At 36.2% G+C, this 25025-nt stretch overlaps 1 protein-coding gene across 3 annotated transcripts in view; it reads right to left on the reverse strand.

Moving 5' to 3' along the window:
- Window positions 1-25025, reverse strand: part of zfpm2a (zinc finger protein, FOG family member 2a) — a 309174-nt gene that overhangs the window by 150454 nt on the left and 133695 nt on the right. For all 3 annotated transcript variants that reach the window (XM_068213998.1, XM_009292598.4, NM_001039635.1), the window contains 1 exon segment: window positions 2423-2541. In XM_068213998.1, coding sequence (XP_068070099.1) covers window positions 2423-2541 — 119 coding nt within the window.

The following is a 25025-nucleotide window of genomic DNA, read 5'->3' on the forward strand; positions in this document are numbered from 1 at the left end:
AATAAGTATTGCTTAATTAATCCACATTCAAAATGAAATGGTAAATCCTAAAGGATTCCTCTATCAGCCTGTGTAGTTGGGTCAACATTTTCCTCTCTCTCTTCTTTTTTTTTTTTTTTTTTGGCTCTTTCTTAAAGTCAAAGCAACGTACTGCCTAATTAGAAGAATCAGACCCCAACTTTGAACAACAAATCCAAATATTTATATATACAGTTGAAACCAGTAGTTTACATAAAGTGTATAAAAAGGTACATAACCATTTAAAAAAGTCAGATGTTAATGAGACTAAACTTTTCCCTTTTAAGTAAGTTAGGCATATCAAATTTGTTTCTGTTATGCTTAATAGGAGAATAATGAGAGAGATTTTTTTGGAGAAATTGTTAACTTTTCTTAAAAGTCAAGTTTACACAAAATAAGATTATTATGCCTCTGAAAAAGCTCAGATGATGGTGTCAAGGTTTTGGACGTTTCTGATTGCCTAATTGACAACATTTGAGTTAATTGGAGGCACAACTGTAGAATAGTATTTAAGGAAAAACTCAAACACACTGCTTCCTTGTGTAACAACATTGGAAAATCAACAAATCAGAATCATCAAAAAAGCCAGATTACAATTTGCTAAATTACACTAGGAAAAAGACACATTTTTGGAGACATGTCCTGTGATCTGATGGAACTAAGATTGAACTGTTTGGCCATAATGACCAGTGTTACATTTAGATGACAAAGGGGAAAGCTTACAAGCCTAGGAACACCATCCCAACTGTGAAGTATGGGGGCAGCAGCATTATGTTGTGGGGCTGTTTTGCTGTAGGAGGGACTGGTCCACTTCACAGCATAGATGGCATCATGAAGAAAGAACATTATGTAGAAATACTGAAGCAACATCTCAAGACATCAGCCAGCAAATAAAAACTTGGCCACAAACAGGTCTTTCATGACCCTTAACCTACTGCCAAATTAGTTAAAATGTGCTTTAAGGACAACAGAGTGAATGTTTTGGAGAGGCCATCACAAAGCCCTGAGCTCAATCCTATAGAAAATTTGTGGGCAGAGTTTGTGCGAGCAAGACAGCCAACAAATCTGACTCAGTTACACCAATTCTGTCAGGAGGAATGGGCCAAAGTTCCTTCAAACTATTGTGATAAGCTTGTGGAAGGATACCAAAACATTTGATCAAAGTTATACAGTTTAAAAGCAAAGCTAAAAAATACCAAGGAAATGTTTGTAAACTTTTGACTGTCTAGAAATTAAATTAGAAGAAAAAATAATAAATTTATTATTCTGACTGTATATGTATTTATATATACAGTTGAGGTTAGCCCTCCTGAATTATTAGCCCCCCTGTATTTTTTTCCTAACAATTTCTGTTTAATGAAAAGTTTGTTCTGTAGACAATAAAAAATATATTGCTTAACAATATTGACCTTAAAATGTTTTTCTAAAAAACAAAAACTGCTTTAATTGTAGTTTATTCATTCATTCATTTTCTTGTCAGCTTAGTCCCTTTATTAATCCGGGGTCGCCACAGCGGAATGAACCGCCAACTTATCCAGCAAGTTTTTTTCCCGGCGGATGCCCTTCCAGCCACAACCCATCTCTGGTAAACACTATGGACAATTTAGCCTACCCAATTGACATGTAATGCATGTCTTTGGACTGTGGGGGAAACCGGAGCACCCGGAGGAAACCCACGCGATGGCAGGGAGAACATGCAAACTCCACACAGAAACACCAACTGAGCCGAGGTTCGAACCAGCGACCTTCTTGCTGTGAGGCAACAGCACTACCTACTGTGCCACTGCCTCGCCCTAATTGTAGTTTAAATAAATCAAATAAGACTTTCTCCAAAGGAAAAAATATTATAGGAAATACTGTGAAAAATGTCTTGCTCTGTTAATCATTGTCTGGAAAATCTCACAGGAAGGCTAATAATAGTGACTTCAACTGTATATATGTAAAACCCATCAATTTTAGCAATAAAATATGCAAATAAACAGTTAAATTCACAAAGCAGGTCGGTGTGATACTGGGATGTTCAAGAAGCCCTGGGTTACGATCTGTATATAACACTATTAACATCTGTTGATGTTCAGTAAACTTTCTCCTTTGTCAATATGCAAATAAAGGTCTTCAAAGATAATAAGCTTCACCTCTAATAATGAACCGCTTCATGGACGGACTTACAAATATAGAGACTCTATTAAAGGTGAAGTATGTAATGTGTGCTTCAACAGTATAGCAAAAAGTTGATAAAAACAAATAACCTTACCAAATCCATCCCATTGATTCAGCAAGTAAACAGATCGATCGCTTTTAAACACACGTATTAAATGAAGTTGGTGCAGTTTCCTTTAAGTAGTGCATAAATTGCATGTTTGGCCTTTAACCCTCATCAACATTTAAACGAGATGGACTGTACCTGTGCGTCTGTGTTCAGCTCAATTTTGCCCTCGAAAGGCCCCCATGTGGTTCCTACAGGAAGCTGCTGGCGGCTGTGAATCCGCCGTTCTCCATCTTTGTTGAATAGGTCCAGCTCTCCTGTGTGACAGAACAGGATAGTCAGTGTTAGGAGGTGTAATAAATGCTTCAAGGGGATTTAAAGGCACAATATGTAAGATTGTATCATTAAAATATGCAAAGATTCATAGAACAATTTTTTTTTGCTGACTTGTTTACTTACATTATCCCAAATGTTTCAAAGAATGTTCGAATTTAGAGACATTTTTACACAATTTTACAAGTGCTGTGTGTAAGTTTTTGACACTTCTAAAGCATACAAATACCATACACCAAAAAAATGCTGAGTTCCACCCAATCCCTTCATGTCATCCCAACACAAATTGATTAAGTTAACATAACGATTTATTTTCTATTTTAAGTTGACTAAATGAAACAGTTGAGCTATCGAATACTTTGGCTTATCCATGAACATGATTTCTGCAGGAGTCCTTTAGGATAAAATGAAGACTACAACTCCCATGATTTCCCACTCAGTCACTGCGTCATCAAACTACGCCTTTGTTTGTAAAGAATACACACCCTCTAGTGGCGAAAACTGCATACTGTGTGTTTAAAATAAATTAAAGGTTCAAGAAACCATGTACTTGAGATTTTAACAGATTTGTGTTTGTTGAGCAGCAGTTAAGACGACATTAGAATCTGTCAGCTTTAATTGTAGGGAAAACTGGATAATGTGAAGCTTTTGTCAGCTAATTTAATCTTCCGGGTTTAAACAATGTTGGGGGCGGGATCAAAATCGGTGACGTAGCGTGAATCTGCTAGTGAAGTGATGATGTGTTGGTTTCTCAATATTATTCATAACTGAGTTTTCTTATCCTATGAGAAGACCCTACTTCTTAATTATTCATGACTGCACGTGCTTTCAGAAGGCAAGACAAACTTGTCAAGTTGTGAGACCCTATGACTGACTGAGAATGCATCCACGGACTCCGCAAACAGCACGCAGTATTTAGCCGTTCATGGGGGTCATGTGTGTTTCCATCATCCTCAGGGTTTGTTGCATGTTTTTACCCACAATGCTGTCAGGGTCGATACAGCAAAGCTGTTTGTATGCAGCAAGCATTTTTGTCGGGAGAGCAGTACGAGGTACGAGAATTGGAGTATGGAGGATTTTGTCTTTTATCAGTTGAGTTTGTTCCCATTAAGGCAAATCGCCGTTATCTGTGCTGCTGTGTTCGCCTATATTTAACCTCTTAAGGCCCAAGGTGTTTTTTTACATAAATTTTTTATTTCTCTTTGCTATTTGGGCTTATTGGAACCTATTTAGAATAAAACGTAAGAATCATCTTTTGATATGATGTACTATTAGAGAAAAATGATGTCCATATATGTGAACTCCTGGTCTGAATCTACATAAAACTATTTTTCCTGACAGTTTTTTTAAGCATTAATAACATATGCATTTTTTTTAACATGTTTTGACTATCAGAGAGTAAAAACTAATTTTCTGCACATTTGGACAGTTAAAAATAGTGTTTGGGACATTTCATATCCTGCAAAACAGTTGCAGGATGACACTGCATGTCTGTAACAAAACATAAAACATTCAAAGTATTTTAAATAGCCACTTAAGAGCTAAAATGTGCTGTCCACGTATGTGGCCACTAAGCCCTAGGAGGTTAAAATCCTACAAATTATCGACAGGGCTAACGGTTGAAATAGACAGGGCAAGAGAGCTGCTGTACTGCTCCACTGTGTCTGCATTCAGACCCGGGGAGTGAGGAGGAGAGAAGTTCTCCTCATTTATAGTGTTTACATAAACATGATTATCTTTAAAATGATATAATATGTGGTTTTGTGTATATAAAATCACAAACAACAAATGTATCAGGGCTTTAAATTACTGTTTATTTCTTTGCATTTTAACTCTGTAATTTAAAAAAATCATGTGTCTCCTCACAGTTCGTCTCATTTTGTGAATCAACTGACAGCAGTTGTTTGCTCCCCTCTTTCCCCCTCGCTCTGTTGGCCAAACCCACTCCTCCGTCTGCTCGCAGAGCTCCACGGCCATCATAAGGCAACTTTTGAAAGAAATTCTGAGGTAGACTTGAACTATAAGAGGGGGGTTTCATGGCCCTTTAAAGATGAGTAAACAACAGCATCAAACTCTCAAAACAAAAACAAAATCAAAGACTAAGAGATAGGATCAAACTATAAAAAAATGACCATGAAAATATTTTGTCTTATTTTATTTTTTTTTATACAAGACTTATATATAAAATACTACTTTAAAATAATAAATAATCATTAAATAATAAATATAAAAACAAAATAAATATGTAAAAAATACATTAGGCAACGCAGTGGCGCAGTAGGTAGTGCTGTTGCCTCACAGCAAGAAGGTCGCTGGTTCTAGCCTCAGCCGGGTCAGTTTCTGTGTGGAGTTTGCATGTTCCCCCTGTGTTCGTGTAGGTTTCCTTCGAGTGCTCCAATTTCCCCCACATTCCAAAGACATGCGGTACAGGTGAATTGGGCAAGCTAGATTGAAATTGTCTGTAGTGAATGAGTGTGAATGAGTGTGAATGAGTGTGTATGGATGTTTCCCAGGGATGGGTTGCAGCTGGAAGGGCATCCGCTGCACAAAACATTTGCTGGATAAGTTGGCGGTTCACTCTGCTGTGGCGACCCCAGATTAATAAAGGGACTAAGCTGAAAAGAAACTGAATGAATGAAAAATACATTATGCAGTTGCGTGGAACAAGCTACAGCAACTAAGTAACCACATAGAAATATTCTAGTATTGTGAATATTTTGAAATACTACTAATATTATTATTTTTTTAAATTCATTTTCCTTCTGCTTAGTCTCTTTGTTCAACAGCGGTCATCACAGTGAAATGAACCGCTAACTTATCCAGCATATGTTTTACACAGCGGATGCCCTTCAAGCTGCAACCCAGTACTGAGAAATATTATTATTTAAAATTTCTTAAATTTATTTATATATGTAATTAAAAAAAACACCTTGTAAAAATAAATATTATTAGCATCAACAAATACCCTGCAAAGTAGGTGTCTAACTTACAGCATTGACACAAAACTAGTGCGACATTAGCCCCTTTCACACATACAGACCTTTCCGGAAAATTACCGGCAATTTTCCGGAAAGGTTGTATGTGTGAACAGGCCCTTTTTGAAAATATCGGTAAACTCGTTCTGGCTATTTTCCGGAAAGAGAAGTTGTAACATTACCGGTAATTTGCCGGAATGCTGCGCTGTGTGAATGCAGAAGGAAGATTGCCGGAAAGAGCACGTCCACGTCTAGAACGTGCTGACGTGAGACACCTGCTTTAGCCAATCAGAAGAGTCAGACGCATTCACGTCCGTGCGGTTTATGAGAACAAAAGCCTTTGAATATTTTTCCAGACACCTTTAGCTGCTAGATGTTAGTCAGATAATGTTTCTATGTTCCTTCCTAATGCTAACTGTGTAAATAATTATCAATAAAATGTTTATGATAATCCGTTGTTTGTTTACCTTCAAGCTTTGCGTGTGCCCGTGAGCGCCCATAGCGCACACACACACATATCATGAACATCTCGACATGCGAAAGTGTTTCTCTATGTTTTCATTGGCGTTGAACTCAATACTGATCCATCCGAAGAGTTTGTAATGCAGTCAAATGTTTACAAACACAAGCGCAGCCGTTTTGAGGTAGTTTCTGGTTAATGATGTCAGAATTTACCGGCATTTTGCGATGGATGTGTGAATGCTCTTTTCCGGAAAAATTCCGTAACCTGTATGAACAGCGCTTTTTTGAATATACCGGTAAAGTCGTTCCGGAAATTTTCCGGATATTTACCGGTATCACTGTGTGAAAGGGGCTAATGTCTGTTTTATAATTTTATTGGTTTATTGAATATAGGTTTTCTCTCCTGCCTCTCTCTCCTGCCAGCGTGTTTGATACCGACTCCAGCACCTGTTCTCAGAGCTGATGGCGATCAGATGGAGCGTATCAAACCACTGGGATGCTAACTCCTCTTGAAAGAGCGTCTTTGGCTTTCTGATAAAACCTCGCTGAGATGTTACAGGCTTACCGGCTGGCTCTATTTCTGTGTTTCCAGGAAGGGGGCCGAGGCCTCTTGTTAGTGGCGCGCTGAGCTCCGAGTTAATTAACCGTGTCACGGGATAGCACAGCTAGCCCTGCGAGTTCCCCGCGCACGCCGCTATCTAATCAGCGAGATTTTGGTGTGCTTTTTTAGGACAGTGATTAATCAAACAGTTATTATAATAGACTGCCTGGTCATGACTCTCGTCTCTCGAGGGCTCGGGGGCTCTTGTCATGAGGATCTCAAGAGCAAACTTCCGGCTGGTTTTTGGTGGCGGTGCTGAGAGCTTTTTTTGAGGGGGCCGACCTGCGACTGAGGGAGATTTATCCCTCAGAGCTCGAGTGCTATCTGCTTTATCTTTCCCCCGTGAGCGTCCTGTTCCACTGTGTCACAGCACTCATAACAATGGCAGAGCTCCTACAAGAAGCCAGATGGGGAAGGAGATGTAAAACAGAGACATACATATTTTTACAAATCGCTGATGTTTCTCATTAACACTAATAAAAATACACAAGTTAGACTGAAATACATTTCATTTGTATTTTTAGAGAGATTATAAGAACATATCAGGTGCAAATGTGAAAAAACTGGTGTAAGTGTGGAATACAGTGTCAGAGATTAAAGTGTGTGTTTTCTACAGGTGGTGGTGTGGGGGAGACGAAAGGGGGTCCTAATTTTGTTCACAGGGGTTCTGTGGATTCCAAAAGACATGGGTCTTTAGTTGTTGTTTAAATTATACTAATGAATCAGCAGTCCGTGTGGGAATGGGAAGATTATTCCACCAGTGAGGAACATTGAATATAAAGATTTTGGAAAGTAACTTATAGCAAGAAATACTATGTATAGAATAGCCCACAATCTTAAAGTAGGCTTTAGGTGGAGTAATGAGTATTAGTTCCCCCCACAATGAAAATGTATTAATTACTCATAAGTTAAAGAATCTGACTGAAGAGGTGGCCTGTTGCTTAAGAATTTGTATCTGCCGCTGTCTGTTTGCACGCATTAGTATTTTGAAATAAAAAAGGAAATGCCCAAAAATCACAGGGCTCTATTTTAATGATCTAGGCACAAAGTCTAAAGCGCAAAGCACAACAGCATTAAGGACGAGTCCGAATCCACTTTTGCTATTTTCCCAACAGAAAAATACATCACATGGTCTAACAGGGTTGTGCTTATTCTCTTAATGAGTTATAAGTGTGTTTTGAGCATAATGTGCATTAAACCAAACAGAGTCTCCCATTTCCTTTAAGAGTCAGGTGTGTCATGCCATAGCGCATTTGCTATTTACATGGCGGACTTTGTAAGAGGAAAAACTGAATGCTTCACTAGCGAGAAAAAAGTTAAACAGACCATCTGCAGCATGAGAATAAAGAACGAGCTTTCTCCATTCGGCCTCTTTCACTTTACTCCTTTACTTTCATGGATAAGGAAATGATGTTGTACGCACTCCACTGATGACATAAGCCTACAGAATTAATTTTGTTTGTTAAGTGCAAAGATTTGTTTCAAAACTATTTCTAAATTCAGTTCTAATTTCCAGCAAACGAATAAATGAACAATAATAACAAAGTGTGGTCAAAAAACAGAGCTATATCCGAACACACATCCTATTCTTATGCCCCACAGGTGGACAAATCTAAACTTGTTTTTATTAAAACAAATATAAATATGCATATAAAAAATACCACTACTATAATAATAACATTATGCTAATGTGCATTTTGTGAAAAAAAAGGCACCCGAGCCATGGAGGCAGTGGTTTTTATATTTATGTAGAAAATAATAATTTTTGTAACATTTTAATCCTTCAACTTTTTTCATATGTAAAGATATTTGTGTATTGCTGTACATTCTGTATGTATTAAGTAATGTGTAAGTGTTTGAATCCACATAGGTGCATAACTAACGCGCTCTACGCTAGACTTTAGACCAGCTTTTAGTTGGTCGATGGTGCAGTCTATTTCAACTCTTCACAATAGCAACGCACCAACAAAACACTTCTATTTTAGACCAGCACACACATGAGTCCACAAAGTGGCGCAAATAGATTTGCTATTTAAACAGTGTGGTGCAAACCTTGCAAATTAGGGTTGCGCTGGTCTGAAAATAGCAAACGATCGCGCCACACACGTCTTGCGCCTCATAGTGCTGGGTCTATGATAGGGCCCACATACAGTGTAATTACGAACACAAGCTATTGTTTGTTAGAGGAAACCAGCGTTGAATGGTGACCTAATGATCAAACTATGTACAAAAACATGTAAAACGAGAAGAAGAAAGGAACATTTTTAAAATCAACTCATGTAAACACCTTAAACATATTATTGTCTAATTCAGGTTAAGGCAAATAATTAGATTACTGATGTCCATGTAAAGACAGTCAATGTCTACCAGTTTTCAACATTCTTCAAAATATCTCCTTTTGTGTTCATTGAACAAAATAACAATAACGAAAAGTTCATAAAGCTTTGGAACCACTGCAGGATGAGTAAATGGTCTGCTAATTAAAATTTTGGGTGAAATACGTCTTTCAATTAAGGCACATAAAACTTCACAAATACATTATTTCTAATAAACACTAAAACATTCCAGACATTAGCATTTGTTTTTCACTGTTATCTATAAATTCAGACAGTAAAGAGACATCGTTCTTGATTTAGACTGGAGTCAGACAGTGTCTGCAGCAAGCAACATAAAGGTTTTTCTGTAGTGCAGCGTGTTTGGTGACCTGTGCTGAATAAAAGCCGGTTGGTAGATGATCTTCAGTGCTGTCTTTGTTGGCTGAAAGCACTACAGCACTGATTGAACTTTAAAATGACCTATTCAGCTGCGTGTCTCACTGCAGATATCAGCTGCATATCTGACACACTAACACGCTAGTCTGCTTGTACGTAAATCCCCTGCGACTGGATAAACAGCAGTATTTCTATTTTCTACGCATTACTCATATAGATTTTTTTTTGTTTGTTTTTTTAACTCAAATGTTGCAATCAGTTTCCTTAAACAGTTTGAGTTGCCTTAACTTATTGGGTTTTACAGTACTCAGTTAGTTTGAGTTCCCTTTATTTCTCAGGTCTTACTGTCCTCAAATTGCTTCATTTACTGAAATAGATTAAGTTCACAGTACTCATTAGAATTAGTTTTTGAACTTAAATGGTTTGTTGCAATCAGAATTCTCAAATGCTTTGAGTTACCTTAACTTTTGGGGTTTTACAGTGTACATATACACAGTGACAATAGCCCCTTTCACACATACAGACCTTTCCGGAAAATTACCGGCAATTTTCCGGAAAGGTTGTATGTGTGAACAGGTCCTTTTTGAAAATACCGGTAAATTCGTTCTGGCTATTTTCCGGAAAGAGAAGTTGTAACATTACCGGCAATTTGCCGGAATGCTGTGCTGTGTGAACGCAGAAGGAAGATTTCCGGAATAAGCTCGTGCACGTCTAGAACGTGCTGACGTAAGACTTCTGCTTTAGCCAATCACAACAGTCAGACGCATTCACGTCCGCGCGGTTTGTGAGAATAAAAGCCTTTGAATATTTTTCCAGACACATTTAGCTGCTAGAAGTTAGTCAGATAACGTCTATATGTTCTTCTTAATGCCAACTGTGCAAATAATCATCGATAAGATGCTTATGATAAGCCGTTGTTTGTTTACCTTCAAGCTTTGCGTGTGCCCATGAAACAGCCTGTGAGCGTCAGCACACGCACATATTATGAACATCTCGACATGCGAATATGATCCAGTGAAAGTTGTTTACAATATTGATTATCAAAAGAGTTTGTAATTTAGTCAAATGTTTACAAATACAAGCGCAGCCGTTTAAAGCTCATTTGTGGTGAATGATGTCAGAATTTACCGGTATTTTGGAATGGATGTGTGAATGCTCTTTTCCGGAAAATTTCCGTAACGTCCTCGCCTGTGTGAACAGCGCTTTTTTGAATATACCGGTAAAGTCGTTCCGTAAATTTTCCGGATATTTACCGGTATCACTGTGTGAAAGGGGCTAATGACACAAACCATGAATATAAAGCTTTTTTATTTTGGTCTCTTGTCAAGACATGATCTAAAACAGATCTAAAACTGTAGGGACTAATCCAAAGGAAGGTTGTATAACTCTTATTTTTATCCACGAACATACTTTTTCTCTCTCTCAGATTTCACTCCTCAGAGCATCTGACTTCATGTACCTCACACCTAGGAAATGTGTTAGGGCTTCCCCTACTGTAATACACCTGAAAATTGACGCAAAACTTGTCGCAGGTAAGGAGGGAAAAGGAAAGAGGTTTTTTTTTGTTAGTTTTTTTTGTGGCATAGGATGTCTAATTCCATTATGCATTGATCTCACATCACTCAAGCTTCATTTGCGTCTGCTTACTGCACAGGCTGCAAAACGACCCTCCGCCCCTTCCATGTTATGTAATGATTGTGAGGGAGGGTGCAGGTGAGATGTCATTTTTCGACAGACAATTAAACACATCACGTGCACTGCAAATCTAACGTCTATAAGTCAAGTAAAACAATTATTTGCAAACTGAAATACATATTACTTGATTATATGGTTTATGATATAAGTATTTTACATTTTGTCTGTTTAGTGGCTAATTTGTACGAGTTCCGTCATATGAAAATGTACGATTTCAAAAAGGAGGCACGGCAATCAAACCCCGCCCCTAAACCCAATCGTCATTGGGTGATGAGCAAATTGTACTAAATTGTCTGAATTAGATGGTAAGAATTCATATGAATTAGCCACTAAATCAAAAGGTTACGAATTGGCGTGAGATTATGTTGGATTATTAACATTTTTTTGCGATTATTTTGCATTTAATAATTTTGCAGGATCGCAAAAATTTGCGTCTTTTTGTTGATTTTGAGTTGGATTCAGCAACCGTGGAATCGAGAAAAAATAGGGGGTCTGAAGTAAACATCACAAAACTGCACAACTTCAGTATCAGTAAATGAGCATTAAACATGTATGGTAAGAAATTACAATATGGTTATTCTGACCAAATATAATACCACAATAATGATAATTTAACTTTTTATTTTGTGTGCTGGTGGCTTGACTGATTTACACTCTTAAACATAAAGATGTCAGGGAAAAAAAACAAAAAGTGGATTTTATAAACATCCCATTAGAAGTTCCCCAAAAAGTGATTTTTAAAAACAGGTTTTAAAGGAGATTTCGTGGAATGAAAAATACATATTAATCAATTATTTTCTGTTGAAGAAAAAAAAATGCACTACAACAACAGGTGATTGTTCATGACGCATCAAATCACTCAATTCACCACAACTGATTCAGTAAGATATGAAGCAATTAATGTCTGTAAGAATGAATCATTGAATTATTCACCCGATCAATTCATTTAAAAAAGATACGTACAACGCTGCTCTGAGGCAAACAAATGCTGTTCAAGAAAAATTTTTTGTCTAAAATGTATATAAAGTATTCCTGTTTGTTGATCTGTTGTATACAATCAATTGTACTGATCAATACTGAGAGAAATGGCAGTACTGCTTGAGTAAAATTTAAAGGGACACTCATTTACTCACCCTTCACTTGTTCCAAACCTATTTGACTTTCTTTCTGCTGGTCAACACAACTTTTGAAGCAAGCTGGAAATCAGAAACCATTGACTCCCATAATATTTGTCTTTTCTGCAATGTATGTCAATGGTTACCTGCTTTCATGTTAATTCAATCGTGTTCAAAAGTAGAAAAAAACTATTGAGGACAAGCAAAAAGTGAGTAAAATTGTATTTATATGTAAGCTATCCTTTATATCATATCTTATAAAAAAAACATAGACCCATATAGAGGTTCAATTATTCCATTATTAGCTCATTTATTCAATTATTAATAGTATTTTTGGCATTCTAACAGGCTACAGTTACGATATTCCTCTTCAGTTCTACAGTAAAAGGAATAACTACAATGGCATTGTCAGAGTTTTTTTAGTGAAGGCCTAACATGCTGCCTGCCAAACCATCTTTATACAGTATATGTTCAAAGAATCATTCAGCTTATTTGCTGCTTCATTCTAGGTTGTGGAGCTCAGCAGAGATAGTGGGAGAATTCGGGAGGCGGGGGGTCTCTCTGAAGCCTGTCGCGTTCCTGCCAGCCTGTTGGAAGGTGGGGAACCTCATTAAAGGGAAATAATTAAGCGTTGGAGCGCAGCTGGTCCACATCACAGGCAGGCTAAATCTATGCTAGCCCACCACCGCTTGATGTGCTCTGTTCCTACTCTGATAAGACCTCGTGGCCTTTCGCCATGATCGCACAAGTTTCTCTTTAGCCCGACTTGACACTTTAGCTGAAGTCTTCCATGCATCCCGTGCAGAGGTGAAAGAGGAAAATGAGTACAGTGCCTTACACTAACATTGGCACCTTTGGTAAATATGAGCAATGAAGACTGGTACATCTTTTCTGTTTAACTTTTGATCTTTTGGTGATGTCAAATTGCAAGTTTGAAGGTTTTCTGATCCCAAGACCAAACTAACTTCTGTGAACAGAAATTATCTAGCTGTGATTTCTGGAGATTCTTTGACCACACAAACCTTCATTCTGATAGCCCTGATATTCCTCAAACAAAATCAAAGAACAAACTGAAATGTCATCATTTCAAACTAAATCTGACTGAAATGAAGTTGGTTTTGAGTTTGTTTCATCAGTTAGAAACACCTCACCTAGACTGTTTAAGGGAGTTTGTTTGGCTCCTAAATATCTTTGATATGGGCAAAAAAGGCTGGGACGTCTTTATTGTTTAACATTTTGATCTTTTGGTGATTACAAATGGCAGTTTTGGAAAATTTCTGACCCCAAGTTCAAACTAATTTCTGTGAGCTTAAAAACTTTGGCTGTAATTTTTGGTGATTCTTTGACCACACAAACCTTCATTCTGATAGCCCTGATATTCCTCAAACAAAATCAAAGAACAAACTGAAATGTCATTATTTCAAACTAAATCTGACTGAAATGAAGTTGGTTTTGAGTTTGTTTCATCCGTTAGAAACACCTCACCTAGACAAACTGTTTTAGGGAGTTTGTTTGGCTCCTAAATATCTTTGATATGGGCAAAAAAGGCTGGGACGTCTTTATTGTTTAACATTTTGATCTTTTGGTGATTACAAACGGCAGTTTTGGAAAATTTCTGACCCCAAGTTCAAACTAACTTCTGTGAGCTTAAAAACTCTGGCTGTAATTTTTGGTGATTCTTTGACCACACAAACCTTCATTCTGATAGCCCTGATATTCTTCAATGATTGATGGTCAATTATTAGTTCTGTTGTATTCTTTTAGCTATTTCTGATTTTGTGAAACTCAACAAACTGCTGATGCAAGTATGCTTTTACCCATTGTGACGATTGACTGAGTGAGTTTGACCTTTGTATTTCACAGATATGTCAAACAGGAGATCATGGTCAACCAATGTCCTCTTTTATTACCAAAACAGCTTAAAATATCAAACTTAACAAATTCCTCGAGGTCTCGACAATGTATAGATTTAACAAAGCCAGTTGTTTTATTCTCAATGAGAGTTTTTTCTTATTATTCTGCGCAAAAGGTTAAACAATAAAGACATTTTTCACAGCCTTCTCTGCTCATATTTCCGAAACGTGCCAGTATTAGTGGAGGGCACTTTATATCTGATGTGGTGGTGCGGGTGCCAGTCGTCCTCGAAGCGTTCCAAGCCACGTCCCGAAGCCTCGCGTCCCAGCTGGCTCGTCCCAGCTGTTCCCGATACGACAGCAGCCCGAGAGGCACGACATGGACATACGGCTCTGTGTGCGTAATGAGCCAGCCGGCCACGGCCGCCATCTTTGCCACGAGCGTTTAGATGTTGACTCGCCATAGATTACAAGATCAAGATGTACAGTCGCAGATTATCGCGCTTGGATCTGGCACAGAGGCCTATGAATGCTGGCTGAGATGTGCAATTACTGACATGGATGTACTTTTTATGTAAATTTCCATGAATCAAATGTGTGGTGTGTGAGTTTGTGTTGCCAGATTTAGAGTTTGGAGACTGACATATACAACAAGGAATGATTGCTTATTGTGTGGTTATTGAAAATGATTATAAATCAGGTTATATAATATAATTATGTCTTTTATAAGCTGGTTTACATTTGAGGTATAGCTTTATTAGCATTTTATTTTAGATATTAAATCTAAATATAATACCAGTTAAATAATTGTATATTATGTCAGCAAAAAAAGTGTTTTTTCTTTCCCTTTTCTTTTTATATCTAAGATTTCATACAATTATTATTTGAGTTTTAGGTAACAAGGGCAAATCTTCAACCTATTTACAACCAAAATGAAAAAAATATATATATATAGCTTAAAGTTTACTTACTTCATATTTACTTCATTTACTTTATCACTTCATTAGTGAGTTTATATTACAGATTGAATTATACTATTGTTTTATTATGGACAATTGTTATTTTGAAAACCTTTTATGGTCAGCTACTTCATAGCTAATATTCGAACAATCACATTTTATTTACTACACTGCAAAATGTTTTTGTTTTTCTTACATAGAATTTCTGTCTCTAGTCTACACGACTAAAAAATGTAAAATAAGAAGCCTATTCTACAAGTAAAATATTGTTTTCAGAAATACTGAATAAAAATTAAGTGAGTTTTAGTCTTAAAAATGTAACAAATGGAATAAGTAAAACATATAAGCAGAATAATCGTATTTTGAACAAACACAAACAATTTTTTTAATTTTGATTATCTACTGGTAGATAATTTTGCTCATGTTATTCTGATTTATTATTTCTGAAAAAAAAATTACTTGTCCAGAAAATGCTTCTTGCTTTAAGAATTGTTTGATATTTGGACTAGAAACAATACAAAAACTCCAAGTAAGAAAACATTTATTTATTTATTTATTTATTTTGCAGTGTACACATTATATTTGTCTCATTTTCACCACAAGCTAAATTATCTGCTAGTGGGATAAGTAGAACACTAATATTTACAAACAATCACAAAAAAAGAGATTATTTTGCTTGTTTTAAGGGAAAAAACTACATTTTTCAAAAGAATGTAATGATTCGCACTCAATTGCTTCGTACTGTTTTTATTTTTACTTTTTCTTACATTTTACGGGTGATAACAGTTAATAAAATGTAAATAAAATGTAAGAAAAAGTAAAATTAAAAACCGTACGAAGCAATTGAGTTCGAATCATTACCTTCTTTTGAATAATAGTAATGATAAGATTAACGCACCAAACCAAAGAAGTAACTAAAAAAACCGCAAGTGCGCAGGACAAATTTCAGTAACTCTAAAAAACGACATTTTGACATCATATCTGAAAACGAAACAATATTTTTTAGTAAAACTTTTAAATAGTTTTTGCCAAAAGCTAATGATTTTTTTTACAAACAAACAAACAAAAATTTTAATAAAATAAAATAAAAACAACATTTTCGCTTGTCTAGAAAATGATTTTTAATTTAAGAATTGCTTGATATATAGACTAGAAAAAAAGACCATTTTTATTTTATTGTTTGGTCTTAAGATTTTGTATGCTTCGTTATTAAAAAATATTTTATATTTTATTTAATATCTAAAAATTTTAATAAATAAAAAAAGTAAAATAAATTGGAGTTTTCTGAGAATAAAAGTCTTATTTTTCGCCTAAATATCAAACAATTCTCAAATTTAGACAATTAAAAATATTGTTTTGTTTTCAGAAATAATAAAGCAGAATTAAGCGAGTTTTTTATTAAAAAATAATCTACAGTATGTAAGCAAAGTAATCTTTTGTTTGTTAGTTAGTTAGTTAGTTAGTTAGTTAGTTAGTTAGTTAGTTAGTTAGTTAGTTAGTTAGTTAGTTAGTTAGTTAGTTAGTTAGTTAGTTAGTTAGTTAGTTAGTTAGTTTGTTTGTTGTTTGTTTGTTTGTTTGTTTGTTTGTTTGTTTTTAAAAAAAAAAAAACTAATTCTGGTTACCCACTAGTAGATATTTTAGCATCTTATAAAAAAACTGAAAAAATGTGTCTATTGCAAAAAATAAATAAATAAATAAATAAATAAATAAAATAAAATACTGCAAAAAAATAAAAATAAAATAGTCTTCTTTCTAGTCTAACTATCAAACAATTCTTAAATAAAGAATGATTTTCTAGACAAGTAAAAATATTGTTTTGTTTTTTTGTTATAATAAGTCTGAATTAAGTGAGTTTTTCATTAAAACAAGCAAACTAATTTACAGTATAAGCAAAATAATCTTTTGTTTTGCTTACCCACAGGCCGATATTTAGTTTTTAGTAAAAAACAGTCAAAAATAATGTGTACACTGCAAAAAAAAAAAAAAAAAAAAAACTTTTTTCTAGTCTAAATATCAAACAATTCTTAAATCACGACGCAACAAGACAAGTATTCTTTTGTTTAAAAAAAAAAGGCAGAATTACGTGAGCTTTTCATTAAAACAAGCAAAATAATCCACAGTGTGCAAGCAAAGTAATCTATTGTTTGTTTGTTTATACACCTGTTTAAACCATTTAACACAATTGTAAACTCCAGTTATCTGTGGCCATTTTCAGACTAACCCAAATCTAGCTTGTGGGTCAGGTATGATGGTCAAAACAGAAAATGTGAGTTGATCTGAGCAGTGGTAATGAAGCGTCCTCAGGCAGAGCTCAAAGGTGGAAACACCCAAAGGCTCTTTCATCAAGCAGCCCTCAAATGCCAGCGTCTTGGCACGGAGGAGCTGTTGATATGAGTGAGGAAAAGTGCATCCCCCCGTCCCTCCACTCGTCCTCAGATAAGATCATCTGTCGCTCTTTTCCCCCTCAGTACAGATCCCTGGCACAGCCATCAATGTGGCTTTTGTGTGCACAGATCTCTCTCCGATAGCCCCAAAAAGATGCTGCGGTGCATGCAGAGAGTGTGTGTTTCCCCACCTCGTGACAGAGGGCGATGGGGGGGATGGAGAAAGCACCCACCTCTAAAATACTGACAGACACTGGACAAGAGTTTTGAGGAGTCAACAAAGGCAACGGTGTAAAGCAGCAAAAATCGAAGAAATCCTTTTCAGCGGAAGGTGACAAATGTTGATATTTCTTGACCAAACACATACAGTAACAGTATATATATATATATATATATATATATATATATATATATATATATATATATATATATATATATATATATATATATATATATATACATACAATTTAAGTCAGAATTATTAGCCACCCTGAATTATTAGACCCCCTGTTTATTTTTCTTTCAACACAGAGAAGATTCTTTCAACACATTTCCAATCATAATATTTTTAATAACTAATTTCTAATAGCTGATTTATTTTATCTTTGCCATGATGACAGTAAATAATATTTGACTAGATATTTTTCAAGACACTTCTGTACAGCTTAAAGTGACATTTAAAGGCTTATTGTATAACAATGGTTTGTTCTGTAGACTATCGAACAAAAATACAGCTTAAAGGGGCTAATAATTTTGTCCCAAAATTTATTTATTTATTTATTTATTTATTTATTTATTTTATTAAAAACTGCTTTTATTCTAGCTGAAGTAAAACTTCTCTAGAAGAAAAAATATTATCAGACATACGGTGATTTTTTTTTGGTCTGTTTAACATTATTTGGAAAACATTAAAAAAAATAATAATAAATTTAAAGGGGGGCTAATAATTCTGACTTCAACTGTAGATATAGCAGCACAGCTTACAACAGTTTTTGCAACTTTATCAATTTTAAAAAGTTCACCACATTTCAACTTATTTTTTAGGAAATACAAAATTTTATGTTATAAATCAATTTAAGGCAATTTAAGGTGAATGACTTGTGAAACCGATTTGAGTCTAAAGTAGTTCTTTTTTCATTTATTTACTTATTTACTAGTATTTTGACAGTGTAATAAACAGTGTTTTTTCAATGTTATATATGTCAATGTTATTTCAGTATTATATACAGTAGCAGTGTTATATAATTATACAATGTATGCATACACACAAACACAAACACACACACACACACACACACACGATATGATACAGTTTGCAAAGTAATATACCGTATATATAACATTCTTAAATTCTTGAATCTGATTAGCTGATAGCCGTGTGATATTCTGCCAGTAACAGCACTCTACCCACCTCTTCAGCCTTGTGTATTACTCCCCCTACATACTGAAACAAGCAGAGGAAACTCTACAATTTGACAATTATTCCTGCTGTTGGACAACAAAAAGTACTTTTAAGGTTTTCTTCAGTCGAGAACGTAGTTGTTTAGATTGTAACTATGCAGTTTATTTATGAGGATAGTGCATATATTAAAATATCTAAAAACATTTCTGAGAGACAGCGTGTCAGCAGCCATTAGCCTGCCATACTGAGTAGACCAAAGACACAATGGTGACAAGACCACATAATAAGGCCTTGGAAGACTAAAACAGCGTAATTTCTAAGTACAGCTGATCAAATCATTATTAAACTGGTAAGTGATATTCTAAGTCGATCTCTCTCTTTTGTATGTTGTAGTGCTGTATTTATACAATATAATAGTAGTGTATTGAGTGTAAGATGGGACACGCATATCAGTAATGTGTGTTGTGTTGGCAGAAAGAAAGAAGAAAAGCCCGCATGTGTTAAGCGTTTTTTCTTATCGCAAACACAACAGCAGTCTGGTAGTAATTGCTCTGCTTTTTTCTGGGGTTAATTATTGTGATATCCTGTTTGAAACAGAGAAATGCTGTAGACTGTAATACTGTAGGAAGATATCTCTGTAGACTGATGGCATTTTATGTCCCGTTCAGCCTTATAATCATAAAATGTCAGCAAAATCACCTGCTTTGTCATCACTTTAAACATTACGCTAGAGAAGCTTTCAAATACTAGCTCTACAATTTACATGAATTAGTAAAAGCTTCTGCTGTTCTGGCGTCAGCTACAGATGCAGGCTTTTTTTCACAGACATGTGTTTCTAGTTGGATTTGAGTTGTAAACCTAAAATAAAAGCAACATATTTTTTATTCTTATTTGTTAAGTTTTTAGCACTCTAAAAACTTCTGATTTTTAATAAAATTCCGTGCAGAAATAGCTGTTTCCCCAGATTCTGTCTGGCCCTGGTCATCATTACACAATCACACTTCAAAAATGATCCAGATCAGATCAAGACGGATGCTGCTGTATATAAAGAAAGTGCCATGAATCTGCAGTCTTCAAAATGCCCGTCAGCCACTAGGACAATACAACGGTCACATATCAAGATGTAGAGCAGCTCATGAAGCAAATGAACACAGAGTGAGGAGAAACGGAGAGCTCTGTATCACCTCCACAAAAAGCTGCAGGAGCTCTGAAGGAGATATGTGATCTGAAATTTTACAGCTGAAGGAGAAATGTCAGAGCGCTTCGATAAGAGAGCGATGAACTTTCCTCCAAACCCCCATTATCAGCCGCCAGAGAAGCAAATGCATCATTTTTATCCCACGGCTTTACCATTATCTCCTCGGCAGACACTTGTTTTAAAACACACAAGGACCTTTTTACCTTGTTCGCTCTCTCTCTCTCTCTCTCTCACACACACACACTCTCTCACTTGCTTAATAACCTAACCTCTCCCTAAAAGAGCCTGGATGTTTAAAGTTTTTTGAGAACGTGCATTATTTAAGCTATTTCAACCATTATAATAACAAACATACACTTACCGGCCACTTTTTTAGGTACACCTTTCTAACTGTTTGTTAAAGAAAATTTCTAATCTGTCACCAACACGAAAGCATGAATCCATCCTTCCATGTATCAGCGATTCAGGCTGGTGGTGGTGGTGTGATGGTGTGAGGGATATTTTCTTGGCACACTTTGGGCACATTAGTATCATTTGAGCATCATGTCAACGCCACAGCCTACCCGAGTATTGTTGCTGACCATGTCCATCCCTTTATGACCACAGTGTACCCATCTTCTGATGGCTACTTCCAGCAGGATAACGCGCCATGTCATAAAGCATGAATCTTCTCAGACTGGTTTCTTGAACATGACAAAGAGTTAGCTGTACTCAATTGGCCTCCACAGTCACCGGATCTCAATCCAACAAAGCACTTTTGGGATGTGATGGAATGCGAGATTCGCATCATGGATGTGCAGCCGACAAATCTGCAGCCAACCCGGTACTAGTAAGTTGTACCTAATAAAGTGGCCAGTGAGTTTGTTCCATCAGATGAATAACAGCCAGTTTGAATGACTTCTGAACACTCATGTTGCACTGAAGACTGAAATAAGGAACCTATAGAGTCAATCTTTGTATCACTGGAATAAATTGCATTAGTAAAATATATAGAAACTTAAAATAGTTATCTTAAATTGTGAGAACATTTCCTAATATTATTGCTCTTTGACTGTAACTCTTATTACATAAATGCAGCCTTAAAAAAATAACACTTCAACCTTTTAGATACATTGAATAATGTTTATGGTGCGGGATTCAAAATAAATATTGTTAAGTACTAATGCTAAGTGTGAATGAACAGATTAAAAAGGATTGAGTAACGTTTAAGTGGTGTATTTAAGGGGATATAAGCAAAATAAAAGCCTGACCTCACAAAGTATCAGAAGCCATGTGTCAATCAGAAAAGGACATTGTTTTGTTTGTTTTAGTTAAGTATTACGAAAAGTTTAGTAATAAGTCAAATTTGGACCCTGAGACTAAATGATCATATTTGTATCATAATAACTACGGCAAATCATGGTACAGATAAAACATGAAAAAAAATGTACGTTTTCACACATCCAGGTTTCTGTAGTATGTAACAAATAAGAAGGTGCATGACCCTTTTAAAAGCACACCCTTTTTTTTTGCTAATTTTAAAAAACTTTAAGTGTCATACTAAATTCGAAAGTGTATCAAAGCTCACACCACATCTACTGTATAATGACAATGCCACAGAGGAACAATATTATTGGAATCACTCTCAGAGCAAGTTTGCTTCCATCTGATGGACGACACAAAACACTGGCAGCCAATTACCAGCCATCCCACTCTAAAGAGCACAAGCACTTAAAACGGCGGATGACAAAACTCCATCGCATACTTATAATAGACACTTCCCATGCTCATCCAGATCCATCGCTGCAATTCTGTATAGCTATCACTCTCAGCGTGAACAGACCTTTATTGGCCAGTTTCCTGCAGCTCATTTCAATCAAAACCTGAGCAAAGTCATTCTCTCCCCCCTTCTGTCACTCTGACTGATAGGATACAAAAGATTAGACGTAAAAAACTTGAGGGAAGATGCCCGATCTGAATCCGGAGGAGACTTTTTCAGCCAACAAATCTGAGATGTGTTACAAATCTCGCCGCTCATGTGGGATATAATTCCTCTTCCTCCTGTCAGCATGAACTGACTAATGGTGCCTGCGCTCGCTGGAAACGCTCACAAATACTTTGAATTACGGGAACGCTGCTTTCAGCCCCTTTCCAAAGTATCTCAGCGCTCCCGCTGATCTAAAGGGGAACGTTCAGATATACTGCACATAAATGAACAAACATGTATCGCAGGGTGTGTTAATAATCACCAAGGTCAAACAATAGCTCAAGTAATTGCAGCATATTTGTTTTTTAGGCTGTGTTTTGCAGGTGCTGTTATTCCTCCGGTGGCTGGAGCGGGTCATTAGCTCTACCCACAGCCGCCCCTCCAGTCAATTACCACATTTCAAACTTTTCCTCCAGCACAAATCCGGCCGCTCTTGCCTGCCTGACCCAGTTGTCTTTTGTGAGGAGGACTTAGCTCCAGCAGTTTGACAGTCAACAGATAAGATGGATTAAGGTTTTTTTTTTCTCTCTCTCTCTCCTCTCTCCCCTTCTCTCTCTCATCCGGTTTTGATATAAACGGCGTAAAAGCAGGTTAAATCAGTCACTTTCAGGAGGAGTTTTTAAATGGCTGGAGATAGAAGAGGCTGATAGAAGGCCTAAACCTGACATCGGGGCGGAGAAGGTCACGGCCGCTTGGATGGTTAATAACTAACACACACTCATGATGAGGGAGAAGCATCAGTCATGATTCTCAAACTAAAACACTCGTATGCAGTTATGGAATGACATGTTTGCCACAGGAGAAAGTCAAACTGTTTACAGACTGTTTACAGTATCTCCTTCTTCTGATATTATTTTGATTTTATTCCCCACACAATTCTGTCTTTTGTTGCTTACAGTTCAGAGCCAGAATTTAAAATACAGATTTTGAAATTGTAAGGGGAAAAAACAACTTTGAGATATTAGCAATATTAGCTTGGAGACATTTGGAGTAAAATTTGCTACATAAATTCACTTAACACTATATTCATATACATCTGTTTATATTTTCCAAAATTTAGTTATGTGATTAGAAAAAATAACAATCGTTAAATATTTTGTAGATTTTAAATGAGGAAAACACTGAAGAGAAAATCTGTCGATGTACAGTGGCGAAGAAAAGACTTCGCCAATTGAAGAAAGTGAAGGAAAGGAGGCCTTGGTAGAGGCCGGCAGCGACCATTTCTCCTCTGGCCCTGGAGAACACTGGGCGTCCATAGTGAAGAACTGCAGGTGTGAGTGGGTCACTGGTGGTTGTACAGGCTGGCCTATTAGATCAATACGGAGACTCGTCTGTCACTGTGGTCTTTCAGCAATCAGTCAACATAGTATATCAACATACTTGACTTGCTGATGATACACAGTTCAACTTTTTGAGCTATGTTGTCAGGCAATTTGCAAAGCGATGTTGCTTGGCTAGTTTTCTATTAAGAATGGGCAACAATATTGCATCTGTCACCCAGTAAAAAAGACCTCAGTGACTCAGTGAAGTCTTTACACTGATCCCATGGGCCAGACTGAACACCTGCCGGTGACCTACTCACAACTGCTTCTTCTCCACATTGTAGGTCCAGCGTTCTCCTGCCTCTGGTGCCTGGACTGCAGCTCTGCACAAGATGTTTGGCCAGAGGAGAACTGGTCATGCCTAACTGAGCCTTGTTTCTCTCTAGCTTTTTTCCCTTCACTTTCGTCAATTGGTGAAGTTTGTTCCTCGCCACTGGCTTGCTTGCTTAGTTTGGGACCTGTGGAGCTGCGCATCAATGGTTTTGCTCTTCAGTGTTTGGACTCTCAGCAGTGATAATTAAACCACACTGAACTGAACTAAACTGAACTTCAACTCTAAAAACTGAATTGACACAGTTTCATTTTTCTAGAACTTCTATGTGAAGCTGCTTTGACACAATCGACATTCTATAAGCGCTATAGAAATAAATATTAATTGAATTGAAAATGAACATGCGTAATAGGTGTGACCAACAAAGTTGGAGAGTTTACCCAGTATAGATTGTTTTAACATGACGTCATTGATGGCGTGCGAGACTCAGATGAAATTGAAGTGATTCTTCTAAATAGGAATTGCTATCAGAACATCAAATGTTTCTATTTTATGTTGTTCATAATTGTTAAAATTGGCCAAAATAAGAAATGCAAACAGCTTTTATAGACTTTCAAAAGCTTTTGCTCATTAAGAAGGAAGTTCAAGAAACTAGCTGAAAAACGGAAGAAAAGGCGGCATGTAGTAACCATTTATTCAATACTTCAATGTGTACAAACTATTTTGAATGCGATAATTTTTTGACAGCATCAATAAAGATTATATACAGGCCTTGCTATGTGTATTCTAATTTAAAGTGTTATATAAAACACCACCACACTTCAGGAGAATATAAAAAAAACTTACCTTGCTATGTATTCGCTGCAATGAAATCTCTGTATAGTTATGCTATGATCCAAAAGAGATTTGAGCAATTGCAGCTTTATGAATGAGACATTTGGAGTAAAATTTGCAACATAAATTCACAGGGTTAACTCTATATTGAAACATCTCTACTTTGGGATCAGAAAAAATATCAATCTGTAAATATTTTGTAGATTTTAAGTGAGGAAAATGAACATGTGTTTTGGATGTGACCAAAAAAGTTGGAGAGTTTGCACAGTATAGATTGTTTTCACATGACGTCATTGATGACGGAAGTGAAGCGATTCTTCTACATAGAAATTGCTATCAGAACATAAAATCTTTCTGTTTTATGTTGTTTATAATCGTTTAATCTGGCCAAAATAAGCTATCAGCTTTTTTGACAGCATCAATAAAGATTATATACAGGCCTAGCTATGTTTATTCTATGTTAAAGTGCTATATAAAAATCAGATATAAACACCACCACACTTCAGTAGAATATAAAAAACGTAACTTGCTATGTAATCACTGCAATGAAATATCCGCATGCAATAATCCAACTCTTTTCTGGCATTTCGGCAACCATTATGTTAACGTCTATATACGCATCAGCGGTGAATGTTTGTTGATGGTAAGTTCATTAAGTTCAAAATAAATAAATAATATAATGTAGACAATGCATCCATGCTTTTATATGCTTTCATCTAT

The sequence above is a fragment of the Danio rerio genome, chromosome 16 (genome assembly GCF_049306965.1).
Source record: "Danio rerio strain Tuebingen ecotype United States chromosome 16, GRCz12tu, whole genome shotgun sequence".
Classification (NCBI taxonomy): Eukaryota; Metazoa; Chordata; class Actinopteri; order Cypriniformes; family Danionidae; genus Danio; species Danio rerio.